Source organism: Lathamus discolor, chromosome 9 (assembly GCF_037157495.1).
Source record: "Lathamus discolor isolate bLatDis1 chromosome 9, bLatDis1.hap1, whole genome shotgun sequence".
In the NCBI taxonomy this organism is placed as follows: domain Eukaryota; kingdom Metazoa; phylum Chordata; class Aves; order Psittaciformes; family Psittacidae; genus Lathamus; species Lathamus discolor.
In genome coordinates this window covers 11,669,336-11,694,599 of record NC_088892.1, presented here as the reverse complement: position 1 = coordinate 11,694,599, position 25,264 = coordinate 11,669,336, and the positions used below count along the sequence as shown (strand labels likewise).

Sequence of the window (25,264 nt, the reverse complement as noted above, 5' to 3'; positions counted from 1 at the left end):
AACATTTTAAGTCACTGTAATTTGACCGTACAGCCTAAACCTCATTATGCAATCAATGACTAAGTAGGAAAAATGACCATTTCAGCCACTGCATTGCACAAATAATAATGGAAAAAGCCAAGCAAATAAAATATATTGCACTCAATGTAGAAAGGCTCTTGTAACAACAGGAATAAAGCTCACTTTGCCTCCACTGCAACTCATCAGCTTTAAATAAGCTGTCCTACCAGTAACAACGACCTGATTGGGGATTTCCAACTAAAAATAGTCTTAAGAAATTTTTGAAAATGGAACCAATTACAAAAATAAACTTGCCAGTGAAGAACACTCCACAGCACAGAATGTTAATTGGGTCACTGGTTAACCTACTTGTACCTTGCTTGGGATAGAAAACTTGGTCTGCTCAGCCTTGCCAGGAGTGTGAACAGCAGTAAGAGGAGGAGGCCAGGAATGGGTCATCTCCTAGGGAAGAAACAAACCATGTTTTTGAAAACAATTCAAATACATAAAGAAGAAAAAGAGGAAAAAAAATATCATGTATTCTCCACTGGGCATGAAGATGCTATTGCTTAAAGAAGCATCACCACCCATCCTTATCTGGCAGATGACCACCTTGACTACCCAACAGGCAGCACTTCCTGGGAATATGGTGAGGACAGGATTTACTCTTCAAAATCATGGCCATCTGTGTCTTCATTAGGAGGCAGCTGGCTCCACCTCTGTGGTCAGCCTGTCAAGCTGCATGAATGAAGCCAACAGGCACATAATAGGGTTTACCTGCAAAGGCCAAGCAGAAAGGGTCTTCCCCTCCTGCATTGCACTGGATGCAACGCTATATAGGATTGCATGGTGGCAAAATGCAACCTTATTCGATAGTGCACAGTGGCAAAAGAAATCAGAAGCAAGTCTAGAAAAAGCTGGGGTTTTTGCAGCTTGAATGCCTGGTGTAGAACAGAGTGGTAAGCGTCCTGTGCTCCAAAGCAGCTTTACATAGCACTGTCCATAGGCACTGTGGTTTGCAATGTCACAGCATCAAAGCACTACTGATTCCATTCTAAAATGAGGGATGGAGAAATAAAGTGATTTGCAAGAGAGTTCCACAGAAAGCCCATACTTAACCAGGAAATCCAGGTCTCTGGTGAAGACCTGCCTACCAAACCACCTAAGCAACACACCTGTTTTCTGTACAGTGGCTTAATTCATCATTTATACACCCATGTTCCAATGATCTTCAAAGAAACCCCCTGGGTGCCCATGGCCAGGAAAACAAGCAGAAGAGACAATGCACGCCCAGCTTTTTCATACTGGGGGCTAGAACCACCACCCCACTGAGCTTGGGGGGAGCACACTGGGGCTCAAGTTCAGACCAGGGGGGAAAGTCAATAGAACAGAGAAACTGCAAGAGTGTTGTTTTAGGCAGAGCTTGTAAATGTCCTTCTAATGAGTATGTTTTATGGTAGATGCCACTCTATTCTCTCTTATCTTTGTTTTTAATTTAATAAATAGTCAGAGAACAGTAATACTTATCTCTGGCAATCTGCTGTATCTTTGTCTTGGTTGTTTTTCTTTGCCTACAAAGCTCAGAAAGGATTCTTTCTTGAGACAAGGGACACAAAGAGCAAAAGAGGGTCTGACCCAGGACATTTTGCATGGAATGGCCATAATCCTGACTGGTGTAATCTAAGCTTCCCAGCTGCTATTTCTCACTGGTCAAACCAGGGCCAGTTACAACAAAGCTTACAAGCACACAAGTTTCTGTAAGTAACACGACAACCACTGCAAATCCTCCCCAAATAAAAATATATCACAATATAATAAAGAAAACGTAACTGTTGTCAAAAGGGCGGTGTGGTAGGCGCATTTGGACTAAAGACATGTCCTGGGAGGCTACAGCTGGATACTAACGTATAATTCACTGAAGATACAGCTAGCAAGTTTCAGGTCTCCAGTTGTCCCTCACAAATTATGTGTCATACGTGAGGTTAGGAACGAGAAAGGAAAGCCACGCACCACAGTCCTCAGTCAGCGGGACAGATGGATGTATAAACTTCCCTCAAGCTCCTCTTAGGCACTGGTATTTTGTTGAAGCCCATCGAATTTCCGCCCTTAGCAATGCTGCTACTGCAGCAAGGTCTTGTGAGTCCTGCAAGGGACAGAGCTCAGGAATGATCACTATGGAGAGGAGCCCTCACCTTGTCCTGGTGGAGGCTGGCAGCTCAGCTCCAGCTGGGGTCTGCTGCTCTGCTTTCACCAACACAGCACACCATAGACATGGTTGCAGTGAATCATAGAATGGTTTGGGTCGAAGAGTCCTTAAGTCTCATTCAATTTCAACCCCCTGCCACAGGCAGGGACACCTTCCACTAGAGCAGGTTGCTCCAAGCCCTGTCCAACCTTGCTTTGAACACTGCCAGGGATGGGGCAGCCACAGCTTCTCTGGGCACCCTGTGCCAGCACCTCACCACTCTCACAGGGAAGAACTTCTTCCTAATATCTAATATAAACATCTCTGTCAGTTTAAAACCATTCCCTCTATCTTATCATGACATGCCCTTGTCAAACTCCCCTCTCTGGATTTCTTGTCATCGCCTTTAGGCACTGGAGTGCTCTAAGGTCTCCCCTGAGTGTTCTCGAGGCTGAACAAGCCTAGCTCTCTCAGCCTGGCTCCATAGGAGAGATGCTCCAGCCCTTGAAGCATCTTCATGGCCTCCTCTGGACTTGCTCCAACAGGTCCATGTACTTCTGGGTTGGAAGTCCCAGATCCAGATGCAGGACTGCGGGGGGGGGGGTGTCACAAGAGCGGAATAGAGGGGGAAAATCCCCTCCCTTGACCTGCTAATCACGCTCCTTTTGATGCAGCCCAGGATTTGTTTTTGGAAAGCCCAAGGTGCGCTTTCCAGGGTGCAAGTGCACACTGACCGGTCATGTTGAACTTCTCATTGACCAACACCCCAAGTCTTTCTCCTCAGGGCTGCTCTCAATCCATTCCTCACCCAGCCTCTGTTTGTGTTTGAGACTGCCCTGACCCAAAAGGCCACACAGCTACAACAATGTAGCCTAGGGCCAAGTTTTGCTAGTTCCTTGCAGATGACCCAGGGACGGGAGGGTGCAGATGCGCCTGCACTCCTGAAAGCCTTTGGGTTTCTGCCTATGGAGCTCAGGGCCTGTTTACATTGCACAAAGCCCAAACAGTGGCAATGAGGACAAAGAGGCAGCTCATGAACAGCTCATCCCTCCTGGTGGGTGAGGCTGCAGCAGCTCAGTGCAATGACGAGAAGTATGCTGTTATATTGCATTCACTGATTGTGCTCTGCACAGAGGAAGGCAGAAAAAGATTTAAGCATCCAGTTAACTTTTCTGTGAGATAATATAATCCAAATCCTACACAACTCTGCCAAATCCTATGCCACAGAGGTTGCTTTGTGGCAAATTTCTTCATCACAAAACAATGGAAGAGACCATATCACACAATTAAAAGAGGGACAGGCAGCCTGATTGAAGTCAGAAATAAAGCTTATTCTAGAACTGCAATTATAGGTTTGACCTCAGTCTCTTCCTGCTCATGCATAAAAGGATGGACAGAGAGCCTACAATGCACGGCAAGGTGATGCCAGCAAATAATTCAGAATATTCACTGTCAAAATGCATCTACTGTCCACTGTGTACCAACTTGGTGCACTGAAGTGTAAGCAAATCTAGTAGTCATCTCCCTGTTCATGGACACCAGAACATAAAACAGCAGGAAAAGGAAAAAATGAATCTGCTGTTGCCTGAGGAAATTCAATCATAAGGTAAGAAATCCTGACTCCATTGAGGTCAGAGGTAGAAGTCAACTTCAGTGAGGTCAGGACTATCCAATCCATGCGTTTACAGAGTGACCTTATGAGCACCAAAGTGTATCATAAATGTACAACGCAGCTACATTGAATTATTTCACTGTAACAATCCCTGTAATAAAAATTATTGCATAGAAAACTCCAAATAGGATCATACATGCTAAAAACTTCAGTATTTAAGGCTCAGCATGTAAACAAGAAATGTGCATGGAAGTTGTGAGGAAGTATATAGTTACTTAAAGAAACACACCTACATCTACCTACAGATAGGTGATACAGCACGGCTGACCAAAGAATATGAGTGATTGTAGTGAAAGTTTTGAGTTTACTCGTCTGAAAAACGTCACTTCAAAGTGCAAGGCCAGCGATGAACCAGTCACCAAAGAGCTGGGCATTATACTCATGCAGAGCACTCCTGAGCTACAGAATGACATGAAGAAACGGCACTGCATGGTTTCTAGTGAAGGGTCAAAGCCCCAGCCACACATCCTGCAGAGATGTAACCATCTGCTTAACTCTCTCCCACTCTGTTCCTTAAGCACATGCACATTACTCTGGAGAATCAGAAGAAAGCATGTCATTTTTTTAATCATCCACATGACTTCACCATTCTTTGCCATGCCCTGATTTCTTTTGGAGGTACCTCATCTTTAAGTACTTGTTAAGCTCTATTTTGTTTAACTTGTGAAATCTGATATATCTACCTTCTGATATGTTATTACTATAAAGAACCACACAGACACTTTGTGTTGTGTATGCATCCATTTAGATGTATATATAAACATCCTGGTTTGTAAAAACCTGGGAAAGTAGGCAGAGAATTGCATCCTTTTTTTTTTTTTTTTCCCAGGAAAACTTAAAAAACTTTACTCAATCCAAACTTTGAAGAACTTAGAAATTCCTGGAAGCAACAATAATAAAACTGAGCATATGAAATGTTTTAAAGAGGAATTTAATGGAAACAAAGTAATCCCACAAAATCAAGTTAGGATTTATTTTCACATGGTTTGGACTTAAAATAATTCCAAAATCATGTTAACTGTTGGAGTGGGTAGATGACTGCAATGGAAGCATGCATTTTTTTATAGACCTGGAGATTAAATGAGAAAGTAAACCTGTTTTTTGGCTTAAAAGTCACTGTGGTCCTCTGATGTAGTAACATCAAGCATCCTCCTTTCTGAAAATTATTTAAACATTGTTTTAATTGACTCCATGTGCTTTATTTATTAGAGCTAGGCACGCTCGTCTCTTTAGCTAAGTCTGCTTTTTTCAGCTGTAAAAGCCCTCAGGTACGTAAGTAAGAAGAAAACATGCAGATGTGATCTAATGAATCACCCAAAATACAAATACTCCAAGAAAACCTTTTAAGGGCTGCAGAGGTACAAGGCCAAATCATGATTTAAATGGAAGGAGAAGACTGGGGAAGGATTTAAACTTGCAAACTTCTAAGGAAAAGGTCAGAGTGAGAGAACTGAGTACAGGCGATATGGGGCAGATGGTAAATAGCTTTACAAAACCAGTCCCTAAATTTAACAGCCACCTTCAGCATTTATTTTCTTCATATTTTCATTTTTCCCCATTTCCTTCTTGTTCAAAAGAAAGCATGCAGTGTTTTAAAATACAGATAAAAGTGCTGAGCCAGGCTCTAAGAGGTCATTATGGAAAAAAAGCAGCTAGCTTGTGTACTCTGTGTTCCTACTGAGGCAAGCTTCCCGTCCCTTCCTACAGTGCACTCTAAACTGCTTAGCCTGATTTAATTTGAAGTCTCCGAAGTTATAGGGCTCATGCTACTTCCCTTGGGAGAATTGAAGGGAGACATGAGAACAGTCTTTAATTATAGAAGAGCCACTGCTAAAGGAGAAAATAATCTGTTCTCCACTTTTATGGTGGATATGAACTTAAACTGCAGCCAGAGATATACCAGTTAGACATAACAAAAAGCTCTCTAATGGTAAGGACCATGCAGCACTGAAACCAATTGCTCAGAGAGCTACACCAACTCCATCTTTGGAGGAACACACTTAAGAATAGATTAGCACACATCAGTCAGGAATGGTTTAGTCAGAACTGATTCCTGCATTGGGACAGGGTATGCAGTAGAAGACCCTTCCCAGCCCCTTTTCTTGTTTTGTAGAATGATAGATCTCTCTTGGACAAATGCTACCCTGACTGCCTCTCTTGTGGACAGCAGAGTCACAAAAAGGCAGAATGAGAAAGCAACAACCCCAGTGTTTTTCTTTTGTAGTATTAAAGTCCACAAAGGCAGATGCAGGACTGACACCTTGCCCACATCATTAGAGGGCAGCCAGAGGAACAGGAGGAGCAGCCCTGCAGACATTGCTAGCAATAAATGCATTCTGAGGCCACTGCTGCTAGGGACCTTATCCATTGTATTCCCTCTGCTAAATGCCCTTCTCAGTCCTTTTAATTCTTACCTAAATCTGTTGCTTTAAATTTTCTCCAATTTTTTGTTACACAATATGTTAAAGTTGCATTCAGAAAAAATTAATATATGATGAATAGATGTTCTAAGGTTATCACAAACTCGACGTTAAAGCTGGTGCTAAGCAACCTGCTGCCCTGATGGAATAAAGATAACCAAGTGATTTACCATTTATTAAAGACTCTATGAATGATTTATTAATGTTTTATTAACTATTTATCAATACAACCTTAAAAAAGCATGTCTTGTTTCACAGTATCTTTCTGGTTTCTGCATTTATACAAACCTGATCAAACTCTCTCTGTTAGGAAGGCAGCAATGCATGAGGAGCAGCTGCATTTTATGTGTGTGATGAATACTGAATTAAGAAATATCTCAACCCATTTTATCTTTGGGAAAAAGGCTATAAAGAAAGAATGAATATATAGAAATATATTTATACATGTACAAGCAAATGATACTAAATGAACACAAAGGCAATAAATCTACGTTGGGTTTTTTTTCACTCATATCCCGTATGAAGGAATGGGAAATTTGCACAAGCAGCTGAGAATATCCTGACCAGTAACGTGGCCTGCTTCATACTGGGCTAAAGGCTTCCCGGGGAAGGGATTTTGATACATTGTCAGTATTGACACCGACATGATAGATACATTCACAGATACGTATTTGATTATCATATTTCAGCATCAAAGGGATACCACAAATTTTCTCCTGTAAAGGGGGGGAAAAAACCCCAAACAAAAACCCCTTCACTGATGGTCTCTCAGAGAAAGTCAGTTTTCCTGGTATGAATGCTAAGGCAGGAAAAATTTTTCTCATGCGAATGTTCTAGCAAGGTTAGTACAAGCGGCTAGTGCCCAGTACATAGTTTTGGAGGAACAGCGTGTTAGCATCTGCAATGATGCCTTTGTCATACTAGAATTTATCTTGCTACTGTACCAAAACCTGCTTAGAAAGTCATTTGGAAATACAGCGCACACATGCTTCAGCTTACTATTGAAAAACTAGAGCTTATTCTACAAAAAGTAACCATTCCCCTGGCCATAATCCAAAAACACAATGTTCACCTTGTGGGTTTTATCAATGAGAACAGGTTCCCTATGCTCAAGCATTCCTTATCTTCCCATGGTAAATTAATATTCCTTTCCCTATTAGCAAGAAGGGAAAGGACAGACAAAAATCACATTCAACGAAAATGAATAAAGAAATTACTTTAGAGGCCAACAGCAATTGACTATAAACTTTACAATGTATGGTTTCCTTCCTTATTTTATTAACATTTGGAAATCCACAAAGAACTTCTCTTTTTCTGTAGAGCTTTTCAACACTCCCTGATTCCCATACACCTCACACTTCTCAATACTTTTTCTCATACTGTAGCTTTTATGACTAATAACACTCATATTCTTTGCTTAGAGCATTTAGAAGACAATGAAAAAAACCCAGCAGATCATGATTGATGTACTTGTTACTCTAACCAACCTTGTGTGTGTGAAGAAAAACAATGCTCTATTTACAGTGAGAAGGTATCTCAGCTCAAGAGGCTGTTCTAGGGGGAGAGTGATGAAGCAACAGCACATGAACCCACCAATGAATTCCAATTTAAGAAGTCTGACACAATCCTAAAAGTAGCCACAGCCTATATAACAGTGTGTCCACACTGTCAAATGATTTATCTCCCTTCTGGGTCCTGGGTCCCCAGTGGTCCACACTGTGCATGTAATAGTTAATTCCCAAGACCCCAGGGTAAAATAGGCTGGATGCTTCTCACCAAGGTGGATCAGGATAATTTTCCTTAGGGTCCATCTCAGGGTGTCCGACACAAACATATACTGACCAGGAATAATGACACTGAGGTAACTCCTCTTCCAATTCAAGAGAGGAAGCAGGCGTCTTCCTTACTTGCAGAATATTTGGGTTTGTTAAGGATAAGTATAATGGCTGCATGCAAGGAGAGCATGAACAAAGCTCTGAAGTTTCTCCAAGCAGATGTAAGATGCTGGGCCATGAGAGGTATTCATATTTCCATGTTACTGTTCCTCTGGACAGACCTATTGGTGGGTCAGGAACGTGGAACTGCCAGGATGGGTCAGACTTGAGGTCCCACTCATCTGGGACATGTGGCTGGTGCTATGTCTTTCACAGAGGATTTGAAAAGTACCAGAGCAATCATGAGAGTAAAATCCTGATCCTCAATACTTACTAATTCTCAGCCATTTTGAGATCCTATCTGTTCAATACTGCATCCAGAACCGGATATTCAGCTAACACCAGCTAACACCAGTTTTAAGAGTCCTAAAAGTTAATGATAGGTCCATAAATATTCAGGTACTTACAGTCATGCATACTAAACCAAATTCCAGAAAGCTAGGCATCCTTCATCTGTCACTCTTAGACATTAGACTCTTAGGCTAATGACTTTGTTTCCCAATACATAGTACCAGGGTCTTGCTGTGGACAGTATGGCCAATGCAGTACCTCTTGCTCTTGGCAGCTTCTCATCCCCACTGAGATGCACAGCCATATCCCACTGATTTTATTTATTCAAAACGATACTTGTTGGTAACCATCTCCAGGGATGGCACATCTAATTTTCATGAGGGCCCCAAGAGATAGGAATTATGCACTGAACTGTTAAATGCAACATCACATCCTGGCAGTCCAACAGTATAATATAAACAAAGGCACAATAAGTAATAAAAAGCTAATTCTTTCAAAAGTTACTAATACCAACATATAATTTCATCTTTGCAATTTAAAAAACATTGGCAACATTTCTCCAAGTAAATAAGCAACTGTGTTTTGAAACTATTCACTGCTGGCACTTGTTTAAGGGAATCTGGTAATTTGTTCCATCCATCCTGAGCTTCACAAGCAGAAAAGCATGTCTTGAATTGCCTGTTTTCTTCTCTGAAACTTAGGGTTCACACCAAGAGGAGAGAAGAACTATAATTTACAGTTACAAAACAAGACTGCACCTACCCTGAGGCACTCCACTGTGCACATTTATACAATATATTACACCATCTCCTTTACATTGCCAGACGCAATCATTTCATGCTTTTTTTCATACAAAATACAACAGTGAACTATGCAGTCACATGACAAGACCTTATCCATGTAATTTATTGCAAAATGCATTTAATTTCTGAAGTCACTTATGCCAATGTCATGAAAATAAAATCTCCAAATTCAGCATCAGGCAAAATTGCATTATTAACTATAGAACTTCCTGTTCTGCAGGCTTAGCACAGAAACTGTTCAAGTTTTACATTGTGCACCAGGTTTCAGACCCATGTAACCAACTTATAAGACAACGTGACAACAAGATGAAACAGTCTAAAAAACCATCAGGAATTTGACAGCATCAACTTGTGCCAGAAGACACCAGCTTTAGTCCTAAAACAGAAGCATCAATTATCTGCAACAGCATATGGAGGAAATTAACAAACCAGGTTAGGCAACTTATTTGAGTTTACAGCTGAGTTCTTTTGCGTAAGCCATAATTTGCTTTCATTAAAACTGGACTCCAAGTTGTTACTCATCAAATACAAAGAAATAAAGCTACCACATACTGCTGTACAATACACATTGAAATCTTTTACAAAAGCTGTTTTTTTTGCCTTCAAAATCAAGACTCTGCCAGATCTTTTATTCTGCTTACCACACAAGCACTATTGCAGCATGGGTTTTCCTGAGTGGGTGTGCCACTTCTTTTTCATGTTGAGTGTTTCCCTCTTACATAGTCTCATCAGCACCTCAACTGTAATGCCATTAAAACAGTAGTCTGAAGCTAAGTCATAGTGAAAGCTAGAAAAGCTCAAACCTGCCCTTATAGAAGCTGTCTTTTTCCATCATTTCATTTTCTTCATCTATGTGATGCTCTCCTTAAGTGTCCCAGTTGAAAACTTGCTTCTCTCTGGTGTATGAAGAATGCACTCCCCCCTACAGGGTATGATTATCTGCTCAGTGCCTACATCAGAGACTATGACTGCTTTGAGGGCAAAGACTGTCTCATTTTTTTGTCTTATGCAATGCCTAGAGCAGTGGTGGAACTTCTGAATATTGGCTGGAAACCGGGAACAGTGAATATTGGCTGGAAAATCTTGAGTTGACAACATAGCCAGCTTAATCAGCATTCAGCAGGCCCTGGATGAACAGAAAACTTAAAACTGAAGCCTGATCATTGGATCCTCTCATTTGGCACCCTGTTTATTTGGGTATTTTTAAGGTTAAAAGCTTAGCATGTTCGCCAAAAAAAATACTATGGGTTCTGGCCTGTAACAAGGAGGTAGAGTCCTTGCTGCCTCTCACTCAGTCCTTTAATTCTCTTTTAGAGAAAGACCTAAGCAGCCACCTGAAACCCTACTGTGCGACCTGGCATTTATTGTAGTAACTTTAGCCTTTGGGAGAAAAAAACCACAAACCAAACCACAAGCATCTCAGTCTGGATTTCCTTTCCCTCACTTGTGTCTTGAAGCAGGTCTGTTCCTGCATCTGTGTGTCCTGTAAACCATGCCAACACTCCCCTTTGATCCACTCCTGCTAAACTAGCAGGTGTAGAAAAAATGGATATATGTTATAGAAGATGTTTTGATACAACATGTACTTGTTTTGGCATGTCAGCCTTACCCAAATAAGCCAGCTTAAAGAGTAAAGAAAACCGAAGCCAAAACATGCTGAGGTCTTTTCTGATCTTCCTTAAGGTATGGAGGCTTTGGAGTATTTCTGGTAGACAGATTCCCACTGTCACATGCATGTATTTGAGTCCTCATTTCCCAGCTTGTTTTTTCATAGAAAGCTAATAAGTATGAGGTTGGAAACATTAAATACTCAGAACTGCCACGAAGACATATGACAGCCGAGGTTGCTTGGTCCCACACAGAGACCAAGTCTGAAATCAGCATGTTCTGACTATACACCAGATTAATATATCCTTCTTCCATGCCTGCATTTTCTAAACCTTTCTGACAGCAAACTACATAGAAACAAGCTAATTCCTAAAAGCTGAGCTGAAAAAGGCCAAAGTCCATAACCTTCCTGTCTCCAAACACTGCACTACTTTTTTTCCCACAGGAAAACCAGCGAGTAGCACACAAAAGCCACAGGGCTAAAATGCTGCAAGTTCAGTGCTCCAGCATTAAAAATCATGTATCTACATTACTAGACGACGACATGTATCATCTCTGTTGCTTCTAGATGGCCAAACAGGAATAGCAAACTGTTCATTAGTAATAGTTTATCAGGGGTAATGTGAGCAATCAGGAACAAACCTGGAGCAAGCCCAAGGAAAGACCACCCAGTAGACCCATGGTTGCTGGTAAGCTCTAAGCAGTTAGTGCTATTTGCAACTCCAGCAAGTGTCAAACACTGACAATTACCAGCTATCATACAAAGGTGCGCTGGAATAAACCTGCCAAAGAATCCTTTTCTTTTTTTTTTTTTTTTCTTTTTTAGAAAGAAGTGCAATCTATTATTGTGTTACAAGTAATTACCGACAGCAGTTGTTGATCTCACTTTGCTGGAGAGATACAAAGGCTAGATGCAGTAACACGGCATTCTTTTTGAAGGGTTACTTGTGCTGTAAGTGAAAGGTGCTATAAAATGACAATGCTGCTGCAAAGGAGACAGAATGATACATTCAGTCAAATTCCTAGGCTGTCTTTTCAAAGCACACAAGTAATTCCTGCATGCTTTCAAACATGATAGCTTTCTTGTAGTTTACATTGACCATATTAGAGAAAAATGGTAAAGAGGAGATCATGACAACTTCTTTTAGAAACACAGAACCATCCAGGTTGGAAAAGACCTTTAAGATCATCAACTCCAAACATTATCCCAGGACTGCCAAGTCCACTACTAAACCATGGCACAGACAGTCTCATCTACACTTCCAGGGATGGTTATTCCACCACTGCCCTGGGTAGCCTGTTGCAATACCTGATCATCCTCTCTGCAAAGAAATTGTTCCTAATATCTAGTCTAAACCTCCCCTGGCACAGCTTGAGGCTGCTACCTTTTTTTTTTTTGTCAACTTACAAACCAGATTTGTATTGATGCAGTCAATGCACATAAGTGACCTAAGCAGGGAGCAGGGTCAGGGGTGAAGCAGCAAGAATTCAAACAACCCAAGAGTCTTGTTTCTTAGTCTGCTGTGGGTCTTTGACAGTGTTAAAATGTTCATGCTGTTCAATAACACCATCTCCTCTCTATTAAGGCAGAAACGAGCTTTTCAGATGGAGCCAGAGGAAGAAGCACTGACACATTCAGGGTGCATTCTTGGGGGTGTTGGTCGATGAGAAACTTAACATGAGCCAGCAGTGTGCGCTCGCAGCCCAGAAAGCCAACTGGAGTGTGACCAACAGGTCAAGGGCGGTGATCCTGCCCCTCTACTCTGCTCTCGTGAGACCTCACTTGGAGTATTGTGTGCAGTTCTGGTGTCCTCAACATAAAAAGGACATGGAACTGTTGGAACAAGCCCAGAGGAGGGCCACAAGGATGATCAGGGGACTGGAGCACCTTCTATATGAAGAGAGGCTGAGAAAGTTGGGGCTGTTCAGCCTGGAGAAGAGAAGGCTGCATGGAGACCTCATAGCAGCCTTCCAGTATCTGAAGGCGGCCTGTAAGGATGTTTGGGAGGGACTATTCATTAGCAACTGTAGTGATAGGACAAGAGGCAATGGGTTAAAACTTAAACAGGGAAAGTTTAGATTGGATATAAGGAAGAAGTTTTCTACTATAAGGGTGGTAAGGCACTGGAATGGGTTCCCAAGGAAGCTGTGATTGCTCCATCCCTGAGAGTGTTCCAGGCCACGCTGGACAAAGCCTTGGGTGGCATGGTTTAGAGTGTGAGGTGTCCCTGCCCATGGCAAGGGGTTGGAATTAGATGATCTTAAGGTCCCTTCTAACCCTAACTATTCTATGATCTTTTATATGATCTCATGGGAGGCTTCTACTAAGGACGGGGAAGGGCTGGAAAAGGCACACGAATGATGATGTGATATCCTCATAGCTTGCTGAGCATGTCCCAGCAATGGTGGCTCAACCAGTTTCACTTCTGGAATTCTTCTGGCACTGACACCAATGACTTTTAAAAGCAACAGCTGCCAAGGAAAAAGTGGTGACAACTACTTTCATGGGAAGAAGCCTCCAGTGAACGCCTCCTTGTTGAACCTGCACTCTTTGTTTTTGTCTGAACTCAGGAACTGCAAGAGGCTGCTCTTCTGTGAGCACCAATTTTCATTTGATTGGTGCAACAATCCTTTTTCAGATAAACTGGCAGCTCAGACCTCTTATTGAAAAGATTATGGGATCAACAGGTTAGAAATTATAAAATACTGGAATAAGTAAAAAGGTATTAATTGGCTTGATTAAAAAAACCCAAACAGCATTACTACTGGGAATGTTCTCCTACAAATCAAACACCAGGGTTTTTTATGAGTCTCAGAATATTTTTAAAGGTTACTGTACCTTGGGATACACAAACAGCATAATCTTTAGAGGGTATACTCATGACAAAGAAATTAAAGCACTACAAAGCCCAAAGGGGCTTTTAACACCTAGTGTTTGTGCAGGAAAATCCATCAGAATATCTCAAAGCATTCCTCACATCAATACCTGCCATTTTCCAGGTTTGGCTCCAGAGGTGGAATTTGGTCCATGACTTAAACCACCTGCTCAACCAGCACCATATACAGGGAACATTATACTGGCCTCCCCCTTTTTTTTCAACCCATGCAAGCCTCTTAAGCGCATGTGTGTCCATGTTTCTGTTTCGCCCTACAAAGTACCAGTAGGCATTATTACCACCTCCCTCCAAACAGTATTTGCTTAGACGTTGCACAGAAATTCTGGAATAGAAGAAATACTTGCTAAGAGCTGTAAACTGTTGAGAACAGGGTTTCCAGTGACACCCACAGCAGATCCTTTGCCCTTGGAGGAGCCCTGGGAAGCAATACAGACACACTTGCAGCAAGGAGAATAAACACTGCATGCTGAATGTTGAATAAACATAAATCTGGACTCTTAGGTCTGAACTTTATGTCTTTTATCTCTTGTCTCTGAACAATGGTCAACAAACACCTCAATGCCTTGAACTAATAAAACCATTTTCCTTTCTAATGCTACAGCCTGACATTTTCTTCAGCTCAATTCTGCAAGGCTGTGTGCCCATATGACTGCTTTTAAATCATACAGAAATGTGAGAAATTCCTTGGGAAGAAAAAAATAAAGGGCAGAAAAAAGGCAATAAAATCCAAAAAGCATTCTGGTCAGATTTTCTAGCTATCCAAAGAGATTGTTACACAGCTGACATAAATCAATGTGGCAGGAGCTACTGGCTAATTAAACAAATGTGACAACTTTACTGTGACAATTTGAAAATGCTCAAAGTGCCTCCCATCCACAGTGTGCATTCTTGTCAAATATGTATTAAACCCCATGGATTGTATTAAGAAATTGAAAGGAACTTACATATTCAATAAAAAACACAATTATAAGCACAATTTGGAATATATGGCTAAAATAGATTGGAAGTTCATAAGGTTTCTCAGACCATTAAGTTCAGTGACACGCTTTCTTTAAAGAAATGTTAGAAATTTTCTATAGCAATAGATAAACCACAGTATGTAGTACAATTTTAAATATCTGATTTGAGCCTTGCTTTTGCACAATTATAACACCAATAGTTCCAGCTGAAAACCTCAATGTATTTTGCGTGTAACTAATGGCAGTGTGAGCAAGGTTCTATTTTGCCACTTCATGGAAGGAGACCCTGGGGAGCAAAGGAGTATCTCAAAGTGATACAGCAAGATTAAAGGTAGGATATTTTATCTGAGTCTGTGTATTCAAACATTTACCAAGAATGTTTAAAGAGTTGGGAAGATGGACCCTATCATTCTTTTACTGGCAGGTGTGAAGTGGTGTGTTCTGAAGACTCCTGACAGGTGAAACAATCTCCACAGTTAAGAAGGAAGACACCTTCAGAAACAGGTCCACTGACTATGCTGACAGTCCTAAAGCCCACAGATCAATGGCAAGAAAGTAAAGACAGAAATTGCTCCCCTCAAAAAGCCGGTTTCTAGAACTATTCTCCCTACGGAATGTGGAATAATTTGAACTTAAGACAGATGATGACTGCAAGACTGCCTCCCCGTGCCAGGCAGCTTCCCCAAACCCCATGGAGGCTGGCAAGGCTGACAGAGTGTAACCACATGACTCCTCCAAAGAAAAAGTCCACCTGCTTGTCCAGGAGGTCTCTCAGGAAAAAATACTTCTTGGACTGTAAATCAGCTGGTAGCTGGTGTCTGTATTCTTGCATTAAGAAGAAGAGATTAGGAGTGACTTGGGTTAAATTTAGACTGCAGTACATGTAGAAAACGGCAATAAATATTCCTGATATCTGCTGCACTACCCCCATCTCCTCTGAGAGCAACAACGAGATTCAAACTTCTAACTTCATTTTTACTCCAGACGTCATCTTTGTCCTGCCTTATTTTCCTTCTAAGAGCACAAAAGCAGTGAAGCATCAATGGCTGCATCATGGTGAGTATATTTAAATCAGTGAAACTGAGCATGCCTCAAGTATCTGGCCCCTTTTTGGTCTTTTTTATTGTTTTTAAATTTCCCTAGTCCTTTCCTTACATGTGTTTTCCAACCATCAGCCAGTTTTTTCAGGTTTGGATTGTCATGGCCAGCTGAAACTTCAGAAGAGAATTTCAAAGAGGAGAGCTCTTGAAACTCTTTCTGAAGATTCATTCAGTTACATCCTCCAGCCCCATCCTTCCCCTGGCCACTGCAAGTCTGTTTTTTCCTAGCTCTGTTTCTCTTGACTAACCACACATGGCCAATCTACCCTTCATGGGCCCCACCAGCTTCTTCAGCAGTGTTGAGATACAGGGAGGCTTCCTACCAGGACTTACAACCCACAAAACTTACCCTCAGGGCTGCAAAAATGGAACCCTTCCCTTTTGTGTGATAAAGAGCCACAGAAGATGCTATAGGTTTTGTCATTTCAAACCAGAATTGTTTCTAAAGCATACATTCATTTCAGAAAGCCTAACTTGATTTTAATATGTTTTCAATGTCTTCATTCTGTGCCTAAAGCAATTTGTTATGTAGAGTACACATTATTAATCTACTTAAATGAAAGGTAACATTGCTAGCAGTTTAAACACTCAATGCACATATTTAACAATGTTTCATTCTGACAGGACAAGATGAAATAACAGAAATGATTAATCTGAGACCAAAGCAATATTCTACTACCTGTATTTCAAAATAGGGCTAGATTTTAATACCTTGGCAGTAAGATGTGCAAGTGGAGTACAGGAGCTTCAGATGGCTTTTCTGCTTGACCACACTGCACACTGTGCCAGTAGTTGCTGTTACTGGTCATTTTGGAATCAGCAGCAGGACTCCAGGACAGGCACACAACAAGCTCTGAAGCTCTTATCCATGTTTTTATACAACATAAACCTGTGCAGTGTCCTTAAGGGAGGATACCTGATACAGCTACAGCCTAACACTGTAACAGTGTAGAAGTGAGTGTTCAAAATTTCCCATCCAGTTCAGCACCTGTAGCCTTGTTTGTTCATGGGAGCATAAAAAAGGTTGAAGTGGATGTGACATCCCAGATTCCCTGGGTCTGTTTTCTCTCGCACTTTCACTCAAAGATAAGGGAGCTACTCTTTATTTACAATGATGAAAAGGGATAGGAAGTCAGGTCCCATGAGTCTGCAAATCTGGAGTAGGAATCTTAGTTTTATGATACTGTCCACTCAAGACCCCATGAGCTCATCTTCCCATTTTTTTTTTCTCTTCACTTCAGTTATTTCTAGAACTACAAAACTTTTGTTGTTGTTGTTGTTTGTTTGTTTTTTTTTTTTTTAAAAAGTAGCATATAAACTGACCAAACTTTTAAGTGATGCAGAGGATGCACCTGCTCTTCCGCAGAAGTTGCTAAACTACTATCTCTTCCTCCACGGCAGTGACTTTGCTGGAATCACTTTCTTCTTTGAAGTGCCTTTTTTAAAAAATATTTTGTATATTCTCGTGAAATATAATTATTTTTATCATAACAGAGTACCAAATCAGAGTGAGGATGCTGTAACATGTTGCAATGCATAGTGGATCATTTCTGAGGTGACTGTCAATGAGGAAGAGAAAATAAGGGTGGCTGTTTTGGTTCAAAAGTGATGCTGAAGCATTTGGAAAACAGACAAGAATTAACACTTTTTCCTTTAGTCATTCATTTCTAATGAGAGTGCTTTCATTCACTTCAGGAGCAGTAAAATGTGTCTGAACTCTTGTGATGTCAGCTCACTTTACAATAATTTTAGTAGGGATGGTAAATCTGGCAGTGATAGTCAAATGATACGATACTACTGAAATCAGCAGTATTTCCATTTGGTAGTACAAAAATGTATGTTGAAATATTATGGTTAAGGAGATAAGAAAACAGAACTGAATACTGAGTTCAAAATAGGTGCATTGCAATCTCTCTCTCTTTTCCTGAATACCTTTTGTAATCTTTTTTTATTGTTACAGTGTAGACAGGCTGCAACAGACCCACATCATGATCAGATTTTACATTTCGAAGTTCTTTGCTAAATAATTTCTTTAATGCTACTACAAAAATAAAATCTTTATTTGATAAATTCCTGCAGGCTGGAATCAGATCTTGCTTGTCTGTCCTGACAAAGGTCTAATCTTTTGCTCCTTACATCTTGATGAGGTATTTATCCCTATAACAGGCAGGTGCAAAACACTTTTCAAGTACAGGAAACATTGCACACCCACGTGCATCTGTCAGATCAGTAAACCTTTCCTCCCCATCACCTCTCCAACAGCAAGTAGTATCTTTGCATTGATCTGGCAGCACAAAACAGATTTATAGTATACATCTACATCACAAGTGAACTCCTCTCATACCTAACTTGGGCCATGCCAGCACTGCAACGGTGGCCTACAGAATAAGCCACATAAGCTATGTCTTCAAGCACTGACTCATGCCAGCTTCCTACTCAACTAGTCTGAAGTTAATGCCGAGTTTTCTACATTATGTAACTTCAATTTAACATAGTCAGCGTTGGGGTAATGCTCCTGAGGTGCCTTTCTCATGCACAGCACAATAATGTTGTCATGGTAAAGATGAATGGCCAAAAACTTGAATAATCCGGTTCTGCTGTGTTCAGCTGTAGCTCACATTGGCCAAAGCAAACCTCTGGGTTAAGGGTCTACCTTACACTGGGAAGACCTAAGGTTGCACTCTCCAGCTCCAATCAAGACTACACTGTGCTATCCTCAAATGACTCCAACCGTTAATTTCTCTGTGCCTGTGTGTATATGGCTGGACAGTTCACACAAAGCTGGGAAAAGGCTTCTTTTGACCTTCCTGAAATTGTTGCTGAATGCTTGTGGTGGTTCTGAGACAAGAACTGAGCTGATCACCTTCCAAACCAGAAATGAGCTGTTCTCAAAAACTACTCAGCATTTCCTTTTTCTGGGGCAAGTCTACACCTAGAGAGTCATCAGGGCTGCTTTTATGTACACCTAAAGTAATACAGGGGTAACTTTTTTTCATTTAATAACAGCAGCGGCAATGTAAGTGGAGCTGCTGCCAATTTATAGCGGTGTGGGAGGAAGAAGAATTCAATGAACTCAAATGAGATCAGATGTCAGTGGAATTACCCCTTGATTTATTTTGATGTGAGAGCAGAAACTGGTTCTGCCTCCATTGACAAAATGCTGATAAAAAGCTGAAAATTCAATGGCTTAGAAATTGCTGATAATAATTGGTTTTATTCATCCAAATCTTCATGTACATAAGCAAAGTCTAAAGAAAAAAAACCAACCCAAAACTACAGTTGTAACACTTTGCCTTTTTCAAACAGGCTATTACCCATTCCTTACATGATTCCAAAGGCTGCATACCAGGAGAGGGACAAAGGCCGCAGATACACATTTACACGTGGGTTAACTTTTCAGTCCATTTTTTCATTTCAGTAGAAATAATAAATCACCTTATCCTGGAAAAGGAGCAGCTTGACAGAAAACATACGGTGCTGGGCTATTTTTATAGCACACCTAAGATGTATAGGGATTCATTTATTTACTCAGCTATTTAAAAGTGGCTACTCTTACTCATTCTCTGGACAGCTAAATGCCAGGTTGCTAAGTTACTGTTACTTGACATCATCTCCTCCCCAATGTGTTCCCACAGTTGACAGGTTCACATGATTTACTAGGCCAGTCAGCTCGTTATTCACTTGTCCAATGACGTCTAGATGATCATTTGAAATTCACATCATGTCCTCCTCAGCAAGCCCCCAGGTTCCACATGAAAATATTTAAACTGCCCATCAGCTACGAAATACATTTGTAACTACACTGGACAGAGTACCTGTGTTTTTCAAAGTACAGTTATTATAATTGGGTTTAGCATTGTTCTTCAATGTTGGTTTGTATTTTAAAAGAGAAAATTACTGAGCAGCAAATAACAGCCTGTATCTGTTACAGTCTAATTTTGCTCTGTGAACAGCTCACCTCAGCTATGGATGACACACATTAAATCTGTTAGTGCTTTCAACTGGCATAAGGAAGGTAACATTACACATAATTTGCCCAGTGAAGGGCATCTTCACTTGCTGATCAATTTACATATTCTCCAATGTCATTAGATGTTAGCTAGTCATCAGAAGAATAGAAGACTATACAAATTACAGACTTCACTCATTTAACTCTAGTCATTTTATACTAATTACAATTTAAATTATATTTAGTATTTGTTTTGCTTCCAGACTAGAAAGCCTTTAATTAATATCACAGCTGTCCACATAACATCAGAAGTCCATCTAGCTACTTGATGGCTTACTACAGTGAACATGCATCTACAAGAATTATTTTGTTCCTTTAAGCAGGGACAGATTTAGACAGCAGTGCCTGCCCAGATGGTTAGCAACACAGACACAACAGCTTTATGTGTACAGACCAGAGCCTCACTGCTGCAAGATTACATCTAATCGATTGCCTAAACACCTAGCCCAAAGTTTCAATTTACACTGCAAGTCCTCAAGAACATGTAGTTAAATAAGATTTCCTTTCTTTCCCATGTAATGTTGTATGCTTATCACCTCTCTGCCCAGAAGTAAACCAATGCGAAGGGAGGTCCCTCATGTGCTCATTCTAGGTAGAAACAGGATGTCTGCTGGTTTGCACCAGCACACAGCCCTATACCGGGACCAGCAGAATATGTCACATAACATGCCATGACAGCAGCGAATGCTGATGGAGCACTGGTACAAGTGGCACAAGTAACAGCATCAGAACACCAGCTTAAAATGTCATTTCTACTGCCCCATTTGCACTTTGTACCACAACTTTTCAACAAACTCATTTTTCAATGGCTGAACATAGCAAGTGACAACTTAATTTAAGTCCATATTAATATAATGTGAATTACACACTCATACACTGTTAAGTGCCTGTCTTCCATGTTACCCACACTTTCAAAGCCATTATGGCGGCTCAAAAAATAAGCCACATTTTGGAACAGAAAAAAGTGTACCAACCTCCCATGTATTCACCTTCATCTTTCAATTTGCTATTAGCAACCTTTATGAAATGCAAATCTCCTGTACTACCTTTACAGCTTGGCCTTAGTTATTCAAGAGAGATTATTTTATTATTATTAATAACCTTTACAGCCAACCTGGTTAGGAAACAAAATCAACAAGAGACCGCTCTGCCATTAACCTTTCAGAACAGTCCTTAAAGCATTTACACAAGATGACATAAGTGGCTGACTGTTTCCGGAAATCTGAAGGACTGTGAAATTTTGCCTCTGAAGGCCCAGGAGTCTGCATAGACTCAAGACCTTTCCCCTCTCTCTGATGGAAATTTTTGACCATAAACTCAATTAAAAGTTTTTTTTTTTTTTCCAAAAGAAAAAAAAAGAAAAAAAAAAAAAAAAGGAGAGATTAGGAATTGCAAACCTCTACTATTACAAAACCCATTAATCAAGTTCAGCTTAAAAAAAGAGCTCTGTAAAATCAGAGGTCACATATCTTAACATGGTACCTCTTCCTTGTAAAGTCTAGGAAAAAAAACCTAGAAGAATTACTGTGTCTTTCAGAGGGGTGAAACTGAATTAAGTCACTTAATCCCCTGACTGAAAAAGAGACAAAAGAGCAAAATTCAAGGCATGAAATGATCTCTCTCAAGGGAGAGGGAGACAGACAGGGCTGGGGCAAGGCAGGCAGCAGCACCTTTCTTTCTGCACTTTGGGGTGCACAGTTCAAGAGTGGACATGGCCCATAGCAGAAATTGCCAGTAGTGGTCAATGGTTTGGTTGGTCAAAATGCACATTATTACAGCCCCATCTATCTACCTTCAGGACCCATCTTTGTAATCCCTCTTGTTTACCTCTGCAACATCCCTGACAGGATGGAAATGTTAATAGCCGAGTTTTCACATGGGGAAACTGCCATCAGGGAGCAGAGGGCCACACTCCCAAAGGCTCTTCAGGGTCTACATAAATGGCCCCAAAAGGCCAGAAAGGATCTGTTAGAGCCAGGAACTTAATCCACATTCTCACAGCACAAATCGCTGCTGAAACCAAGGGTCATCTTTTCATCTGGAGCAGACAACCTGAATCTCCTGACACATGGGGAGCCTGAAGACTGGATTTTGACCACTGCTGGGCATCACATTCTTTTATTTTCTCTTTGTTGCCTATCAAGTACAATATGATACTCTGCATGCAGCCAAAACACATTTTCCACTAGCTCGTTCTGCATTATAAATCTGAGAAGAACAAAGCCACTAACAAAACTGAGGTACTTCTACTTCCACGTGTGCTTCAGCCACCATACGAAGTTGAAAGCCTAATTTAGCTGCCACTGAAGGCAATCAGTTGGGACTGGGACTTGCTGGGCCTTTGATGGGCAGCCTCGGAAGCGGTTCTGTGATCTGCTGCTTTCTCACCTAGCTGCACATGTGGTGAGATCCCACACTCACCGCTCTGTCCCAACCCGGTACCAAGAACCTGCAGTCTCATGCACTCAATATAGCTCCTGGCTACGCCTGTGGCTGACAGGCTTGCTCCATGTCTGGATGGCAAGGCTGCGCACTGAGAGTGCCTCCAGGCATCTGCACCCAGCCCTCAAGAAAGATCTGCTGGTTTATACACCTCTTCCAGTTGCCCATTACATGCTCTTGTGAGACAGATTACCAGAGATATGGAAACCTGCTACATACCTGCTCTGTCCACCCCAAGTTTAACAGCCTACTGGGACCAGCTGCAGGGACTCTGCAGTTCATCCCCATTCTCTGCTGTCATCATCAGCAGAATCCTGCACTGATCACAGCAGGCTTCAGAAGGAAGCCTAGGACATTCTGACTCTGTTGACTTAAACTGCAGCCATGCGGTAGGAAATAGTATCACCTCCTTTTGATTAGAAAAAGGAAATTTCTTCTTCCTATGATTTATATACACTGTTCCCCCATTAAAACTGGTACCTGGATGATTGATCCCTGAAATTCACTACATCACATTTCCTTTTGATGCTGTTTACTGAAGACAACTGCTTACCCCAGCTAACAAGTCATTCAGTACAATTATAGTAAAGAACCTAATTGAAATGTAGAAACAGGGGAAGAAGACATTTAAAATGTACCAAGTATTTCAAATAGCCTTGCAACATTTTCTTTGCTTTTGCTCCCTTAGTGTTCTATAGGTACTAAACCCCTGTTCACTTTGGGGGTTGAAACTAGATTTCATTTATTAGTATGCATTCATTGCTTCTGGGTGCACGTGCAGATGTATACTCCTCTGTTACTGCAGGTCTGCACACACATGCTTGCCTCCTGGTTCAACATACTTCTGCAGCAACACTGGCAACCTATAAGGCCATCAACAGCATCCCGAGATAACGTGTGTGCACATAACAGGGGTAAGTTTCCCAAACTACTTAAGTCTGGATTGCAGTGAATACTGAGAAGCCCATTTTGTAAATAAGAACAGGTCCATGTATTTGCAAGCAAGCTGACACAATTGTCACACATGAAGTCAGGTCTGCACCAATTGCTCCTAGTGGTAAGAACATGGCTAGCACAAATTCCCACTGAAATTTTATACCCTCTACACTGAACCCCAGGAAATAGACTGTCAATCCAAGGAAGTAGCTCTGACAGATGAGAGATCAACCCACGAGGACAAAAACCTAAATTCCAGATAGGGACTGCTGTGTTGCAAACCTGACCACAGACAAATCTCACTGCCAACAGAGGACATCAAAATTGGGGTCTGTGAGGAAAAGCCTATCTTAAAGTAATGCAGATTTACATGTACACAGTTTGTGCACAGTCCCCTTTATTATATGATCTTGTTACAATTAAGCCATGCTCAGTTTGGAATGGTTTTAATTTTCTGTATTAAACCACTGATCAGAGCTCCTGGAAATAGAAATAACCGAGTGTTTAACAAAACCATGAATGATGAGCAACTGTAGCTCGGGTGAAGTCTACAAGTGAGAGAATTAAGGTAACTCTACCTCAGAGTAGGAAAGAAATATGTCCTGGAGAGACTCACAAAGATTTAAGAGCTTAAAAACCCCAGGAACGTGTGTAAATCCTGACTGCAACAAGCTGACAGATGCAGAGTATGAGGTGAACCAACCTTACTCACTAAGGAGCACCCTGGGCCTACCACTTGCCTGTGTGTTTTTAATACAGACCCACTAAAATGTTATTATTTACCTACAGTGTTAAAGACAGCCATACAACTCTTCTCCCTGAAAGATGAAATAGCAGCACCACAGTTATACAGAAGATACAAAAGCAAAGGGTATTACTCACCCGTAATATGTCTTCCACACAGCTGGAGTCATTGGGAGCCTAGGTGTAAAGAAAGAAAGAAAGAAATGTTTAGTCAGATGCTGGATGCAAAGTTGAGTGACTACAGCCACAGAGGTAAACAGGTAACAAGCCTCTGTTTGAAGACTGCTGTATCCATGCTTGCTGCCTACCAGATTTTCCAGTTCAGATCAACATAAATCATCAGCAAGATCCATTTTGTCAAAAGTTGGGTTTTTTCTTCTGCACTGCTTTGTGCTACTAAGAACACTTCTGAAGCAATAAAGTACTCTTGATTTCCTCACAGCTGAGGACTGGCACTGGAATTGCCTGAAACTTCTGTATTGAAGAAGATCCTGCTGCTACTCCTATCAGCAGTCTTCAAAGAGAAGGCGAGGTTTGGTTTAACTTGCTGCACGCTGCAGCGAAGGACAGAGGTGATAACAGTTAGGAGAAAGCTGTTATCATCAACTATCTTATCCTACAGCTTAATAGGCTAACAGCCAAGGCAGCTCTTAAAACTTAAATACATACTGTAGTAAAATACTGGCTGGACTGTAAGGGTGGCTGCTGATTTTGTTGTCTCTCACTTCATCAGCCTGTCACAGGTTAAGTATCCTCTGAAGACTGAACAGCACAGGGGAATCCGCCTCAAGAGGCTTGACAGATACTCCTTCTCCCCTTAGAAAGTTGCAATATATCTATGCACATAACCATACCCAAGCACATACAGAGTGGTGCCCTTAACGTCTTCCAATTGAAAATACTCATTTTTAAATAGTACTTACAGCATGTGCCATGATCCCTCATTCCAAGGACATGGAAGAGCTCAAAACCTCTAAGTACTGTGAACAATTACATAAACAGGTGGACCTGTGTGTACAACCATTTTGTAGCACTTGTAGGTAGTTGTGATGGGCTGTTATCACAGGGGTACAGCAGAAGAGAAGAAACAATATTTAGGAAGGTACCAAAAACCAGGTAAGCACTTCAAGAATATTCAGTGAGTCTCTTCTGCCTGACACTTCACTGTAGTGCCCTTGGTAACTAGTCTGGTAAAAGACACTCATGACTAAACTTAATCCCTGTCATCCTAATCTGCTATAGAGCTTGACCAAAAGCACCAACC

General features: G+C 41.2%; 1 protein-coding gene across 4 annotated transcripts in view; it reads right to left on the bottom strand.

The window, feature by feature from the left end:
• AFF2 (ALF transcription elongation factor 2) overlaps nucleotides 1–25,264 on the bottom strand; it is a 371,177-nt gene that overhangs the window by 135,744 nt on the left and 210,169 nt on the right. For all 4 annotated transcript variants that reach the window (XM_065689682.1, XM_065689684.1, XM_065689680.1 and 1 more), the window contains exons 4-5: nucleotides 24,139–24,177; nucleotides 376–462 (exon numbers count right to left, since the gene is read on the bottom strand). In XM_065689682.1, coding sequence (XP_065545754.1) covers nucleotides 376–462; nucleotides 24,139–24,177 — 126 coding nt within the window. The remainder of the gene's footprint in view (nucleotides 1–375; nucleotides 463–24,138; nucleotides 24,178–25,264) is intronic.